Raw genomic sequence first — 15,155 nt, 5'->3', positions numbered from 1 at the left:
CCTGGATCCCCAATGGAATTCCTGATGCTTGCAGCCAAGAAGACCTCCTCATCACCATGGCAGAGGCCATCAACCTCTCTGCCGTGTTTGATGCATTAAGCACTGTTTGTATTGCTGTTCAGGCCCTGGGCTGACCCTCTGTCATTAGGCACTTCAGTGCCCTGTGCCGGTCTTTCGGGAGTCTGTCCATTAAATTGGAATGTCTATCCTGTTACAGAAATTGATATGCAGAGAGCAGTGTCTGAAAATTTGACACACTCATCTGAGGGGGTCCACCCAAAGAGATCTAAGTCCTTCATGTCTTTTCTCCTGAGGGGTAGATTGGTCTAGCCTTACAGCTTTGCAAGGCTGGTGTTAGGGAGTAGGAAGCAGGGCAATTGCCTGGGGCCCCATGCCACAGGGGCCTGGCATTGGGGAGCTTGGGCTTCAGCCCCTAGTGGCGGGGCTTTGGCTTTAGAAACATTGCAGAAATCCAATGTGTGAACAGGTGAGACTGGGTGGGTGCTCACTCCTTAGTTTCTGCCCTGGCCCCAGTAAGTTTAATGCCTTCCCTGCTGCTTTGACCTCTCAAGGGCCATATGTACTATAAGTATACTGGGGAGGGTATTAATGGAAATATTCAAACCCTGTAGCAGATGCCTGGTATCTCCTTTCTGCCCTTTTCAGTGTCACTGGGATTAAAGGGGTGAGGATTTTCTAGATCAATGTGGATGGTTTGAGTAGTCCATTATTAAGAATATGGTTAGTTACTCCATTGCAGGATATCCAGATGCTTATGTTATTTCTTCTGGATGGCCTCCAGGGAGAATCTAGCATCTCTGCCATTATTTTAACAAGTCCTGGAAAGCCTTTAGCTCATTCATTGAAGCAGTGGATGGAAGATTAACTGCCTCATCTGAGGAGGAGGATGAAATGGCCAGAGCTGGTGACTTTCTGTGGAGTAATTATGCCTTCTATATTTGTTTTTTTCCTCATTTTGGCTATTCTATGGGGGAGAAGAACCCATGAATATGGGGGTCTTTACCGGGAAAATGTCCTTATACAGAACACAACTAAGCCAATTGGCAAAGAAAAACTTACCAATACTATGTTAAAACTAGCAATAAACTTCACAAACTGTAGGAGAACTAAGCTAGCTACACACTAAGAGCAAGGAATGCAGATACTACAGGGTTCTGTCTCACAGATACTATAGGGTTCCATCTCGCAGGCATCAGCGAAATGAAGGAATGGAGTGTGGTTGTGGCTGCCCCACCCTTTATGCCTTCGGCTCTGAGGAATGAGAGGGCACTCAGGGCACATGTGCAGCCCCAGCAGACACTGATATTAAAAAGACTCCAATCTCACACACCAAGAGTGGAATCTGTGTGGACAATCACTCAAAGAAGAAAGTCAGATTACTAATACATTGTGAGGAAGATGCACGACCTACAGTAGATGCATGCAACTAGTGGCTGGGCAATTTAGCAGCTTTAAAAAAATTATGCAATGAACTTCTGTCTCGGTAATGAGGATCTACTGTAGAATACTCCCTTTGGAGAAAAGTAATGTGCACCAGATTTATAATATACAAAGAGAAAATTAAAAATGAAGCAGTATATTTGTGTGTATAAAGTAAACATATAATGTAAAAGTCTGCTTTTTTTACTAGTGTACTTACCAGTCTGAATGATCTGAGAACAGATAATCCTTCCACATTTGCAAGACCAAGCTCCATTAAACTGAGGCTCACAATAATACTATCAAAAATATTCCAGCCTTCTTGGAAATAATAATAAGGATCCATGGCAACTATCTTGAGAACCATTTCTGCTGTGAAGATCCCAGTAAAGACCTAAAGGTAAAAGATAATCTGTTACTCTAATAATATTGAAGAACATTTTAGATAAAAATAATAGTGACAATGTTTAACAAGTTATATGTGTCCAGTGACTCTTACCAAAATAGAAGGGCTTTCTATGATAAATCTACATAGCTTCTAAATATTTCTGTGCACTGATTTAGCAATCAAATTCAGAAGTGAAGCTAAAACATGCCTCACAACATTTAATTGCTAAATGGGAATCAGCAAAGAAGGGAAATAGGTCTTCTCTTCAAACTGCTAATAAGCATGTATGGAGGTTGTCAAACAGAAACCATTCTAGTTGTTCCTTCCTTCTCAAATGCCATCTTTGCTCAATTTTTTGAGATAAGGCTAAACTTATTTGAGACCAGATTTTTCCATTTTGACACAGACTATATTGAGGATGGTGTGCAGCAACCTTTCTCCCAGGATGACCTCCAGAAGGTCAATCCATGGCACCATCTTCTTCCAAGGTGGACTACGTTCTCCCCTGTGCATCTGTCCACATTGTTGTCCAGTGCATCTGTCCACATTGTTGTCCAGTGCACAGGGGCCAGAACTATGGCCCTCTTCCTGTTCCATCCTTTGGGGTTGCTAGCACATCAGGAAGAGTTAGCAGGAAGCAGTTTCTATACTTAGAAGAGTACAGGGACTGCAACTGCAACTCAATCATGGTCTATAATTATCTGATAGTAAAGTGCTCTGTAACCAAGCAGACAAAGATGTCACAAGATCTAACGGCTAGAAGGTGAATGTAGAAAAATTCAAACTAGAAATATGGTGAACATTTTTAACAGTAAGGGGGTAATTAACCCACTGAAACAGCTTACCAATGGGGTCTTTAAATCAAGACTGATTGTCTTTCAAAAAGATCTAATTCAGCTACAAGTTATTGCACTAGCTGCAGGAATCACCAGCTGAAATACCATAGCTGTGTTATGTAGGAGGTCAGATATTATCATAACTGTCCCTTTGAATTGTGTCTGCCTCTAGTGTAGGAGAGTACAAGGTAAGGAAAGTTTCTTCTGCCCTTCCTCACCCCTCACCCACCCAGGCACATTCTGAATCCAAATCTGGATTCCATTAAACAAGTAAGTACCTCACAAATAAGGCATAAGGTGTGTATTTTGTAACCAGATTGCAATTTGTCGACAAGAGTGATCCTCTGTACTCTGTCACACTGATTACCATTTCTGGGAGCATGCCTTTCTGTAAATGAGATCAATGACAATTGAGAGAGCCATTCAAAATATCAGACAATTTTACAGGACTTCTGGTGTCTGCTCCTAATTTGTTCTACAACTAGGATAATTTTTTTGAAGGGGAATGAATTAAACTTTTTTATTAGCAGTCTATTTGTATAGGCAAAACTGGAGGTATGCTTTTGAGGTCTCTTACAAACACTGCATTAAAGAAACGACAAACAGTGTATCTTAAACATGCATAGTTAAACAGAGCGGCCTGTGAGCATATCACAGACTGTACAAAATATCTTTGTAAGATGTGTAAGGACACTCAATAATTCTTTTTAAGAGAAATGTATTTGTATGTCACATGATACATTATGAAAGACTTACCAGATTTCCTACTGAAAGCACGTGACTAAACTGTTCTGTCATCGGATAATGCTCCATGGCCATAAACAATGTGTTTAAAACAATGCAGATAGTAATAGCAAGATCGACAAATGGATCCATCACAATCAAATTTACAATATGTTTTACTTTTAACCATTGAGTGCAGCAATCCCAGATCAAGCATGTGTTAGCAAATCTATACCAGCATGGTGGGCATTTCTGCCTGGATTCTTCAAGTTCTAGAGGGAAAAGTGTAAAACAAATTTAAAAAGATAGCTCTTTATTATATGTATCAAGTGGGTTTTGTTTTAAGGCCTAAGCATTCTTCTCAATATTTAGGTGACAGAAATGGTATGATGAAACAGATCCCTTGAGACCCAGACTGATGTCCAGCCACAGCAAAAGTTAAATAATTAAAAAGAGGAACTTGGACCAATAAATTCTAAAACTGATGTTAAAAGAATCCTAGTTATTCAATTAATAAAATAGCCATTCACAAACCAGAATCTAAACAGGAAGCAAAACACAGCTTTCATTCAAAGGATACCATAGCAGAATCCTGGTGTACTTCAGTCACCTTCTGACACAGTATAGAACTTACCTTGGGGATGGGATGTGGCACATGCTCTCATTTCTTGAGTGAGCTTTTCTCTCAGGTTTATGAGACTGTTTTCCATATCTAATAGCTAGATTGGCCCTATCAATGTCAGAATTGGAGAGACTCAGGACCCAGATTGTAAGGAACCATTACACTCCATCACTGCCCTTGTTATCCACCAATTATCCCAACAGAAATGGATGGAAGCATCAGAGTACAAGAATACAAGAGAAGGATACATGACTGTTTCCCCATAGAAGTCAAACTAATTAAATAATTTTGGAGGGATTTTATTTGCACTTGAGAGTCAGAGACAGGGTCACTTAGCTCATGCTGTTCTTTTATTTTATATCCAATGGCTGTCACGGCTGAGGGTGGGGACCTCCCTGATCGCTTGAAGTAGTATTTCTGTGACAAGAGTAGAAGAACCTGGTGATTGTCACTGACTGCATGAGTGGGCACCTCATCTGCTTGTTTGATAGTATTCTTTTGGATGAAACCAGGGGAACCCAGTTGCTATCAGCATCTGTGCAAGTGGGACTCTTGCCTGTTTGTCTCTAGACAAGAACCAAGAGACATAAATATGCCCTTAACCTTGTCCTCTTGGCACATAAAACCTTTCCTTTGCCCTTGTGATCTTGAGGTGCATGAGAGACGTACTTTTGCACTTTACTGTAAGAGGGGTGATGTGGTGCTGTTTTGTTTTAGTTACGATCTTCTGATTTTCAGATGCTATTTTGCGCTGCTACCCAAGGTGAAAGCTGGTGCCAAGAGCCTCAAGGTGGTAACAAAATTAAAACAAGTTTATAAAAGACCTACAACTTGACCTTTAGCTATGAAGCAGTTAATTTTTTGTTTATTGTTTATTATCTAAAGTGGGTTCACTGTGTGGAAGGAAAAAAGATCCTTGATGGGGCTACTCATGTGAGTAAATTTACTCATATGCATGAGTCTTTTCAGGAGCCGACCTCAAATTAAGCTCCAATCCTAAAACCATTCAAGCATTTGTGTAACTTTACTCATATGAATACTCCTCTTGACTTGAATGATTACATACAGTCATCCTTTATTATGATTTAATTAGAAACACTATGGCCTTGTCTACACTTATGGCAGCATGTAGGGTACATGTGAACACACTTCAGTGTGTAGCTTCACATGGCAATTAAAGGCTCTGGCAGAAGGAAGGCAGAGGGACACTACAATGCTAAAAATAGCAGTGTAGATGGTGAGAGGCACCTTTGGGCCATGTAGATAGTATGTAGAGTATATACCATAAAATTCTGGCATGTCTTTACTCCACTCATCTAAGCAATGCCTCATCATCTACAGTGCTATTTATACCTTGCTGGGGAGCATGCGGTGTCTGTACTCTACATAGTGCTGTAAGTCTAGACACAGCCTATATTGTTGGAGTGATACGACTTTGTGTTGTTATCCAATCTGATCTCACATACTAAACATGTTTGAGCTGGGTCAGTGTTGGGATCCAAGACCTCAACAGAAAAGACAGCTGCTGCTCCTGAAGGCAAGAAGTTCTAAGGACCTGCTGATGCTATTATCAATGTGGCTCCACAAGAGGTAGAAATGGTGGGAATATTAGTGTAGGCACCGAAAACAGACCTGATCTGAGCAGGGTTGGGTTACTTGGCAGCTAGAACACCAGTGGCTGCTCTAGCTAGCATTCCTACCATTGCTGCCTCCCAATTGAATTGCATTTGTGAGAGTAATGGTGGGAAATTTTATGTAAAAAATCTAGCACTGACACAGCCCTAGACCACGTCTACACCAGGAGCACTTTACTGGTACAGGAAAAATGGTATACTATAACGTCAATACACTCCTGATGTGGACACTTTGTACTGATATAATAAAATCACCACCATGAGTAAAACAATCTATACCAGTCACCAGCTTTGCCAGTATAGCTTCATCTACACTAAGGACATCTGCCAGCACAACTATGTCAGTCATGGATCACACCTCTTCACACCCTGACTGACACCTATGTCAACAAAAATCCGTAGAGAAGACCGATCCTCAGTCACTTCCCCAAAGTCAAACAGGAATTCTGTGACAGAGCCAGGAGTAGAAGCCTAGTCTCCTAACTCACTGTACTGTGCTTTAGCCACAAGACCATCCCTTCCCATATACACTTCCAGGTGAACAAGTCAAGTGTTGCAGAGTTTTTCTCTGACCAGGTATTTATACTATTTATACTTAGTCATATCAAACATACCATGCTACATACCTTCCATTGTGTTTGTGAGTATGCTGGCTAAACTCATTGCTCTTTGCCTTGCACTGGGCTCTGCCAGGAAATCCATAGAAACATGGTAAGAACTTGTCCGTCTCTTTCTTAATTCTGTTTCTGTTGTGGTGCCCTGAAAATAAAATGCTGATAAAATAGACTATCACCATGTGTGTTGATTAATAAGCAAACACTATATGGATTCTATAAAAATGTAGTGAGTTTCCAGGAAAATGAGGGACGTGTAGGTTCATATCCCCAGTATACTGATTTCATTTAAGTCTCAGTTCAGTTAAAAATTTAAGCACATGCCTAACTTTAAGCATGTGAATAGCCACATTGACTTCAACGGGACTACTTGTGTGCTTAAAGTTAGGCATGTGCTTATATACTTTGCTGATTCAGGGCCCAGAAATTCAATTTGCACGTCTTTCTCACATTGGATTTAACTATTTGTAAATTTGAAAAAAGATCCACGGAATTTGGCACTGAGCTTTTTTATAAATATCTTTCTAAATATGTGGGAATATCTTTTCATAAATCTGTATCTGCACAGCCTACATAGACAGGCAGCTGTGGGCACAAGTGAGGTGTGCATATTTTCTTGGGTTGATTCTTCATTTAGATTGAAAATCTATACAGTAAGCCTATATCTAAATTTTCAAACCAAAATGAAAGGACAAATAATGTGTAATCACACTGAAATTTATACAAAAAATTAACCTGTAAGAATCTTGAACTGACTGAGAGTAGTACCATCACAACCCATTCAAGATAAACACAGTATTCTATTGACAGGGGTATGTGGAGTTAATGGGAGTTATACCATGGCTTAATTTATTCCATTAATTATATATAACCCATTTATCATTTTTGTAATTTTTGACATCCATCTGATATAGGAATGCAGAACTTCCCAATTAAATCTTCAGTGAAAATGTACTGACTGCCTTGATATATAATAAAGCCATACATTTTGCTAATTACATTATTTACTATTTTATCTTGTTGATGCCTAGTGTATTAACAAGTATTTTCAGGTATTTAATTAGAGATTGGGAGACAAATTTCAGTTTTTAGCCTGTGTCATTTGTGGAGAATATTAAAGGTGTTAAAATATGCAGGATCATTCCCAGCTTGACCAACCAGAAATCATTCCCAAGTGATTTCATTTTGTAGAAACACAGGCCTGTGTAGTAAGAAGAGGCCACCTTGTCTATTAGAAACTTTCTTACATTCATAAAACAGCCACTGCTGGCAATGATCACCTCTGGGAGAAGCTGTCCAGGTGACGTGAGAGCCGGAGGTCCACCAACTAAAGAAACCACTCCATTGCAATCTACAGTGCTGTGCATTTTCCCATTTGCTGGAAGCACTGGTACCATCCTGGATGACCTACTGGCCTGACTAATGTTACTGTTGCGCCGTTCACCATGTCTATGTGGAACAAAGAGAGAACCTCTTCTACTCTCATTGTCTTCAAAAGTGCTGTGTTCATCATCGGCAAAGTCATTTTCTGATCCTACATCCTTTGCTCGACCTCGGAAGCTGAAAAGACTCGTTCTGCTGCTGCGCCTTGGGGAAAACAGGGAGCCACGAATGCTCAGCAAAGACTGTATGAAAAGAAAATTATATAATTATTAGCTGAAAATTCTTAAAAAATGTTTTCATATGGACAAATACAAAGTTAATATGTTCTAAAAATTTATTTCATAGACAAAGAAAGAGACTATTGCACACACGTGCGCGCACACACACACTTTTAGGTGGCTTGAGAGTAAAATTAATCAAAGAGAGCACACAAGTGATTGCCACTGCCCATAGTTACTTTTCCACTTAGAAAAATAAAATCAATCCGTTTAATTATAGTAAAAGATGCTGTTTAATGAAATTGCTTCCTCTAACTCTCTGCCTATTTTATTGCATGCTGTTCATAAATTAATAAAACTGAAGCTAGACTCTTATTTATTCCTGCTTTGTGTTGGTCTGTATGCTTGGCTACATAATTTTTTTTGCAAATTTCTTTGTACTGACAGACAGCCAACAAATATGAGTTAGCTTAAAAAAAGTAAATATTTTCCTAGATATTATTCATTTAGGCCCCAATCCTGCAAGGAGTTCTCAGAGGGTTTTTTTGTTTGCATTTCCTTAAACAAGTACTAACAAGGGTCATCTTGCAAAAACATATGTGCATATGAATAAATTTACTTGTGTGAGTAGTCCCATTGAATTTGATTGGGCTACTCATGTGAGTTAATTTACTCATATGCATGAGTCTTTTCAGGATCCGACCTCAAATTAAGCTCCAGTCCTAAAACCATTCAAGCATTTGTGTAACTTTACTCATATGAATACTCCTCTTGACTTGAATGATTACATACGGTCATCCTTTATTATGACTTAATTAGAAACACTATGGCCTTGTCTACACTTACGGCAGCATGTAAGGTACATGTGACTAATCGCTGCAGTGAAAAGGAGGCTGGAACACACTTCAGTGTGAAGCTCCACATGGCAATGAAAGGCTCTGGCTGAAGGGAGGCAGGGGGACACTACACTGCTAAAAATAGCAGTGTAAATGGCGAGAGGCACTGTTGGGGCATGTAGAGAGTATGTAGAGTATATATCATAAAGTTCTGGCATGTCTTTACTCTACTCATCTAAGCAATGCCTCATCATCTACACTGCTATTTATACCTGTGCTGGGGAGCATGCAGTGTCTGTACTTTACATAGCGCCGTAAGTGTAGACATAGCCTATATTGCTGGAGCGATACGACTTTGTGTGGTTATCCTATCTGATCTCACATACTAAACATGCTTGAGCTGGGTCAGTGTTGGGATCCAAGACCTCTGCATAAAAGACAGCTGCTGAAGGAAGTGTGCTGTGGATTCTGTAGATGGCACTCTTCTCTCTCAGTCACCATTCTGCCAATGCCACAGGAGAGAGGCAAGTGGCACTTTGCTACTGGGACTGCTATCTTTTTTTGAGACATAAAACCAAGGTCCTGAAACTAATGAACACTTTTCACATGAAAAATTTCACATGGAAATTTTTGCCATGTGAAGTAACTTTGTGTCCCTCAAATTTTGTTTTTTTGTGAAGTTCATTAAATGGCTGCTTTGTCATTAGAAATGTGATATTTCAGATTACGAACATGCAAAATCTTGAAACCACTATTCACTCTCTATGCACCCATTTCCACAAGTAAATGGGCCCATTTTCAAGAAAGAAATGTGAGAAGTGACACATTTTTCATTCAGGTGGGTTTATTTTTTTTAATTTGCAATGAAAAACAAAATCTCTCTAATTCTAACAGCTTCATATTTCACTGCAAGTGTTTAACAAAAAGTCCTGACCATTTGAAATTACATTAAAGATCCTGTGACACCTTCTGCAGGAATAAGAATGTTCACCTTGTGTCCTTACCATTACTGCACTCTCCATAACAAACAGATTATGATGCAATAAAGACACAGTTTAATGGATAATACCACTGTACCTGATGTGGAGAAGAGAACCTCTTTTCATATGTCAGCCTGTTCCCTTCAATGGAGAATCGGAAACCTTTCCTTCTGATGCTATCTTCTGATTCAGATTTGTGAAAATCTTCCTCATCTTTCTCCTCTCCTTCAGACTGCTCCTTCTGTTTTCTCTTCTTCCTTCTGTTCCTTCTCTCTTTAGCACTCTTTGAACTCAACTTCGATGCTTCAGAAGAACTTTCAGAGAATCCTCCTACCCCACCTACTCCGCTGAACTCTCTTGAATCAGCTGCTACTGCAGCTGCTGCTGCTGCCTGTTTTGTCACAAATTTACACACAATTAAAATGTACAACACTAATATTTTTAATTTTTTTTAAAGTGAGTGAATGTGATGTTTGTGAAAGTGAAGCACTGAACCCACTGAACCCACTTCATAAAGCATAGCATATTTCACAAAGCACCTTTTTGTCAATGTGTAAGGAACAATAATTCACCAGTCCACTGCAATCCAGACCAAAAATGGCCCTGATATTCTAGCCTGAACCTGACAGGGAGTAGAACAGTCCAGAAGAAAACTGCATCACTGGAGCCACAGGTGAACAATCATGTTTTTGTTGGATTAAAGAAGAGGGAACAATATAGCATTTTTGCAATGAATCTTAACCAGCAGACAAACTATACAAAGTTCAGGGAATGTAGTCAAAGAAAGAATGTAGAGAAAAGAAAATATAAGAGAAAAAAATCTGCAGTAACAGGGGATAACGTTTCCTTAAACCACCTTTGCTGGGTCCTTTGCACATATGGATACTTTCCAACTCCTTAATGGACTAGCAATGTCCAGTGACATCATTCCAGTAAGTGGTCTTCATAGAATTGAGTTAAACTATGTTCCACAACAGCCCTGGTGCTGCTTATAGTCTCAAACATCTGTAGAGAATTTTACTAAATAATGCTTTTTTTAAAGCTGCAGTCAGCACCAGATGTTGCTAGAAGGCACAGCTCGGCTGGTCTTTAGCCAGACACGTACTAGGAAGATACAGATCAACTCCAGCTTTAGCTAGCCACTGGCCAGGAGTACGATGTCAGTCAACCAACTAGTCCATTAGGAAGTGTGAGGGGCTTCAAAAAGAGGAAAGAGGCTTCAAAGTAGGACCCAAAGGTTCATGGATTCTAAGGCTAGAAGAGACCATGTGATCAGCTAATCGGACCTCCTATATAACACAGGCCATAGAACTTCCACAAAATAATTTCTTGAATCAAGACATCCAGTCTTGATTTTAAAATTGTCAGTGATGGAGAATCCAATATGACCCCTGCTAAATTGTTCCAGTGCTAATTACTCTCACCATTTAAAATGTATGCCTTTTTTCCAGTCTGATTCCAAGTGATGCAACACTACTCTAGTGGGGAGCACTGCCCACAAAATAAGTAAGTTTTCTTTTGGCCTGAATCTCTATTGTAATTTTCTGCTCAGTCTTGCCGTTTTCACAGCAAAATATTTGTCCTGAGTTACATTCAAGAAATGTAATGAAAAGTCATTTAGCTGTAAATAATTCATGTAGCAGAACCAGTGGTTTTTTCACATCTCCACCTGAGACTTCAATCTCCAGTGTCTCAGCTCAGTGTTCTTTACCAGATTTGTTACTAATCAACAGACTGAACTGATCATTTAGGGCTGAGTAAGGAGTAGAGCAGAGTCATTATTTCTCTATTGCTCGCCCTTGTTCAGGGGCTGTGTTTGTGTGGGGGAAGTAATTTACTACTGTGAAGGGGCGGGGTTTATTCTCATGTGCGGCTGAAAAGGACCAGGGCACAGTCTTGCACTAAAGGAGCAGTTTTGGATTACAAAGGTACCTGAGCGTCTTCTTGTTGTTTTTTCAACTGTTCAAGCATCTGCTGAAATTCTGCCTCCTTCTGCTCTGCTTCTTCCATGGTTGCTTGATTCTGTTCTTCATAGGCCATGGCAACAACAGCCAGGATCAAGTTAATCAGATAGAAAGAACCCAGGAAAATTACCAGAACGAAAAATATCATGTATGTTTTGCCAGCAGCACGTAGCGTCTGGGGAAAAAAGAAATAAATAGCTTTATCAGTTTTTTAAAGTTACTACATAGTCTCTATACATTATAATTTAGTAATGCACAATTCTATTATAATAAGAGCTTGTGTTGACACAACTGAATTTAGATAATTCATATAGTTTTTCCATATAAAAATATTGTGGGTCATATTCTGCTCACAAGTGCAAAACTAGAGTTAAATGGGCTTTGCAGAAGAATCTCCACTGGGTTCAAGGTAAATAAGATTCTGCAGCTCAGATGCTTCACAACTTCTTCTACAAACTAGAGGCTGTAGTAGTGTCAGCTGCCACAGGTCTCCCCCTGAACTGGGGTTTTATCCTGTAGATCTACATAGTAGAAGGCCCACTGGTCACACCTTATCCTTCCACACCCAAGGAGGTTAGAGACAGGATGTGCCCCTTAAGGAGGAAGCATGGTCTAGTGACATACAGAACACTGGACTGGGAGCCAAACATGACTCTAGTATTCACTGATTGTGTTTGTACAATATACTTTACCAATTTGGGTAAAGATAGATAGATACTTTACCCACCTTAATACAGTTATTCTTGATTATTCACAATTATTCTTATGCAGTATAACCTAAGAGCCTCAGTCATCCACCAGATCCCTATTGTGCTAGGTAGTACAGAAACACAAAACACAAAGATGGTTCCAGCCCCAAGCAGTCTCAGGGATATGTGGATGAAAAGCACTATGTAAATGCTATGTTGTAGTTGTTCTAGTAGTAGTAGTAATAGTGTTTATTTTAGTGGATCCTCACCAGCTGATAAAGATTCTCCCAAAAGTCCTGAGTCATCAGTCGAAAGAGTGACAAAAACGCCCAGCTGAATGTGTCAAAGCTTGTGTAGCCATAGTTGGGGTTTCTACCAGCTTTTACACATATATATCCTTCTGGACATTGACTACAAAAGAAGAAGAAATACTATTTTAAATAGATACTCCAAATCATTACACACTACTGTACATCATAGAAATGTTCAGGAGTATGAACTGCTAACATTCAGTCACTTACTCAAGATTAAATTATTCTCAGCTAAAATTTTACACTACAAAACAATCCAATAAAGGATGCTGTAAGGTTAACTAAGATAAAACAAATTAGAAAAGAAAAAAAGTATGTTATTTTCTAAGAACACTTCAATGCTTTAATAATCAAATTTATAATAAACTAGCCTTCCCATTCATGCTCTTGATTCTCACAAGCTTGTCAGCTGTCAGCACATCTCCTGTGGAATTGCAAAAGAGTGTCCACTGGCATGACTGATAATAAGGGCACTACTAAGCCAGATGGCAGCAAATGTTTATTCTCAAAGTATTTGAATGCCTACTTTTAGGGAAAGAGGCTAGCCTGATGCACTTAGATAGGACCATTGCAAGTTCAAGTCATGTTGATGCTGATACTCAGAAATCCAGTATCATACTCCAGAAACTTTGTTGATTTGAAATAATAAACTGTGGAAGACACTGCAGTGGGTTGTCCGCTTGAGTTTTCCTAAGTTATATCTATACATATAACTGTTTTCATAAAAGACCATAAAATATAATGAAACATTTTCTTACCCTGCATCTGAACTATTGCCACACAGCAGAGCATCATTTTGTCCTTCCAAAAAGTAAAAATGACCTGTTTATAAAGAGAAAGGGTTGGGGGTAAGGGGGGGGAAGTGAGGTGAATTTACTGAAAAAATGTGTTTAGTCACCACATAAAGAAAACATTTAAATCTAAATTTAAGTGTACAAAATAATATAAACATTTGTGTTTTAAAGGAAATTAATGTAACCATAACATGGAAACCACAAACATAATTTTAGGAGAAATATCTTATAATTTTAGAACTAGGGGAAAAAGCAAAAATAATGTTTTTGACAAACAAAAGATTTTCTAACAGGTCTAGAAGACGCATTTCTTTAGAGAAACAGCAAAGCAATAGTACAGTAGAATCTTGTTAAGCCATACAAATGATTGGGAAACCCTCTGTGGATTACCAAATTTTATACATTTGCAAATAACTGAACAAATACCATGAAAAAATTACAAGGACGCTGAATCAACAAAATTTATTTGTCCATATGTTTTGATATTAATTATTTATGATACTTCATAGGATACTAATTTATTCAACTACTACACTGCAATTTGTTGAAGTAATTAAATGTTAGTAACATGAGAACTCAGTACAGCATGCTGCTATTACATTTTGATTTTGAGAAGTGGAGGGAGACCACCAAGCTGTGTGTGTGTGTATGAGAGAGGATTACTAAGTCAAATTCTCTGGTGATGTAAATGGATCCATGTTCTATTGCACTTATAGTTTCATTACTGAATAACAAACATAATCAAGTTAAATCCCAAAGTAAATAAAAGTAGAGAGATGATTTTTAGATAGCCACAAAGATGTTCAAAATTCAGCCCTTTAAAGCTATCAATTGGTGAAACAGCACATGAGCAAAATGCGAGATTGTGCAACTCTTACTCCTACTGACAAGCACTTACTCAACCAAGCAGCCCCATTGTCAGAATTAGGATAATTTTTAAAATAAGTGCTCATCAGGGTGAGTAAGGGTTGCACAATCCAGCCCAATATTAAGGGAAAGTCCAAATTCTATCATCAAGATGAAGAACTATTTGTTGAAAATTCTAATGGAAGCAAAAGAGATTGGAATGTACTGTTTGGAATTAGCAGACTTTTCTTCTTTGGTATCTCCCAAACAATATATCCCAATATCGGTCTTTGGTCTAAAGGCTGACAGGAGTAAGGGGAACAGAGAATACTCATATCTGTAAGCAAAACCAAAAATATCTATTCTTTGTGGGCATTCATGGGTAAAATTGCATTTCTGGTGTGCTTCATACAGATAGATGTAACTGGTCATTTTTTGACCTTTTGTCCCACAGTAAATTTACTCATGAAGGAATATTGACTATGCCTCTAGCAGAATAAAACTATGCTAAGAGGAAAACTGGCCTTGAGGTACAGACATAAAGCTTTCTGTTACGAAATCAGATGATCAGTAAGAGGTTTTATAGCCATATAAATAGGAAGAAAACAAAGAAAGAGGAAGTGGGACCGCTGAAGAATGTAGATGGAATGGAGATTAAGGATAATCTAGGCATGGCACAATATCTAAATGAATATTTTGCATCGGTCTTTAATAAGGCTAATGAAGGGCTTAGGAATAGAGGGAGCAGGACAGAGGGGAATAAAGGAGGGGGGATTGACATTACAGTATCAGAGGTGGAAGCCAAACTTGACCAGCTAAACGGGACTAAATCGGGCGGACCGGATGATCTTCATCCTAGAATATTGAAGGAACTGGC

At 38.9% G+C, this 15,155-nt stretch overlaps 1 protein-coding gene across 9 annotated transcripts in view; it reads right to left on the bottom strand.

The window, feature by feature from the left end:
• Positions 1 to 15,155, bottom strand: part of LOC135885545 (sodium channel protein type 2 subunit alpha) — a 101,373-nt gene that overhangs the window by 69,721 nt on the left and 16,497 nt on the right. For 2 of the 9 annotated variants that reach the window (XM_065413318.1, XM_065413317.1), the window contains exons 7-14: positions 13,397 to 13,460; positions 12,597 to 12,738; positions 11,607 to 11,813; positions 9,772 to 10,065; positions 7,505 to 7,882; positions 6,270 to 6,402; positions 3,421 to 3,659; positions 1,661 to 1,834 (exon numbers count right to left, since the gene is read on the bottom strand). In XM_065413318.1, coding sequence (XP_065269390.1) covers positions 1,661 to 1,834; positions 3,421 to 3,659; positions 6,270 to 6,402; positions 7,505 to 7,882; positions 9,772 to 10,065; positions 11,607 to 11,813; positions 12,597 to 12,738; positions 13,397 to 13,460 — 1,631 coding nt within the window. Of the gene's footprint in view, positions 1 to 1,660; positions 1,835 to 3,420; positions 3,660 to 6,269; positions 6,417 to 7,504; positions 7,883 to 9,771; positions 10,066 to 11,566; positions 11,570 to 11,606; positions 11,814 to 12,596; positions 12,739 to 13,396; positions 13,461 to 15,155 lie in introns of all 9 variants that reach the window. The other 7 variants (XM_065413322.1, XM_065413320.1, XM_065413326.1 and 4 more) reach the window with 5 other exon arrangements.

The sequence above is a fragment of the Emys orbicularis genome, chromosome 11 (assembly GCF_028017835.1).
Source record: "Emys orbicularis isolate rEmyOrb1 chromosome 11, rEmyOrb1.hap1, whole genome shotgun sequence".
Lineage (NCBI taxonomy): Eukaryota > Metazoa > Chordata > Testudines > Emydidae > Emys > Emys orbicularis.
Note: the sequence above shows the minus strand (reverse complement) of the source record. Positions and strands in the feature narration are given on the sequence as shown.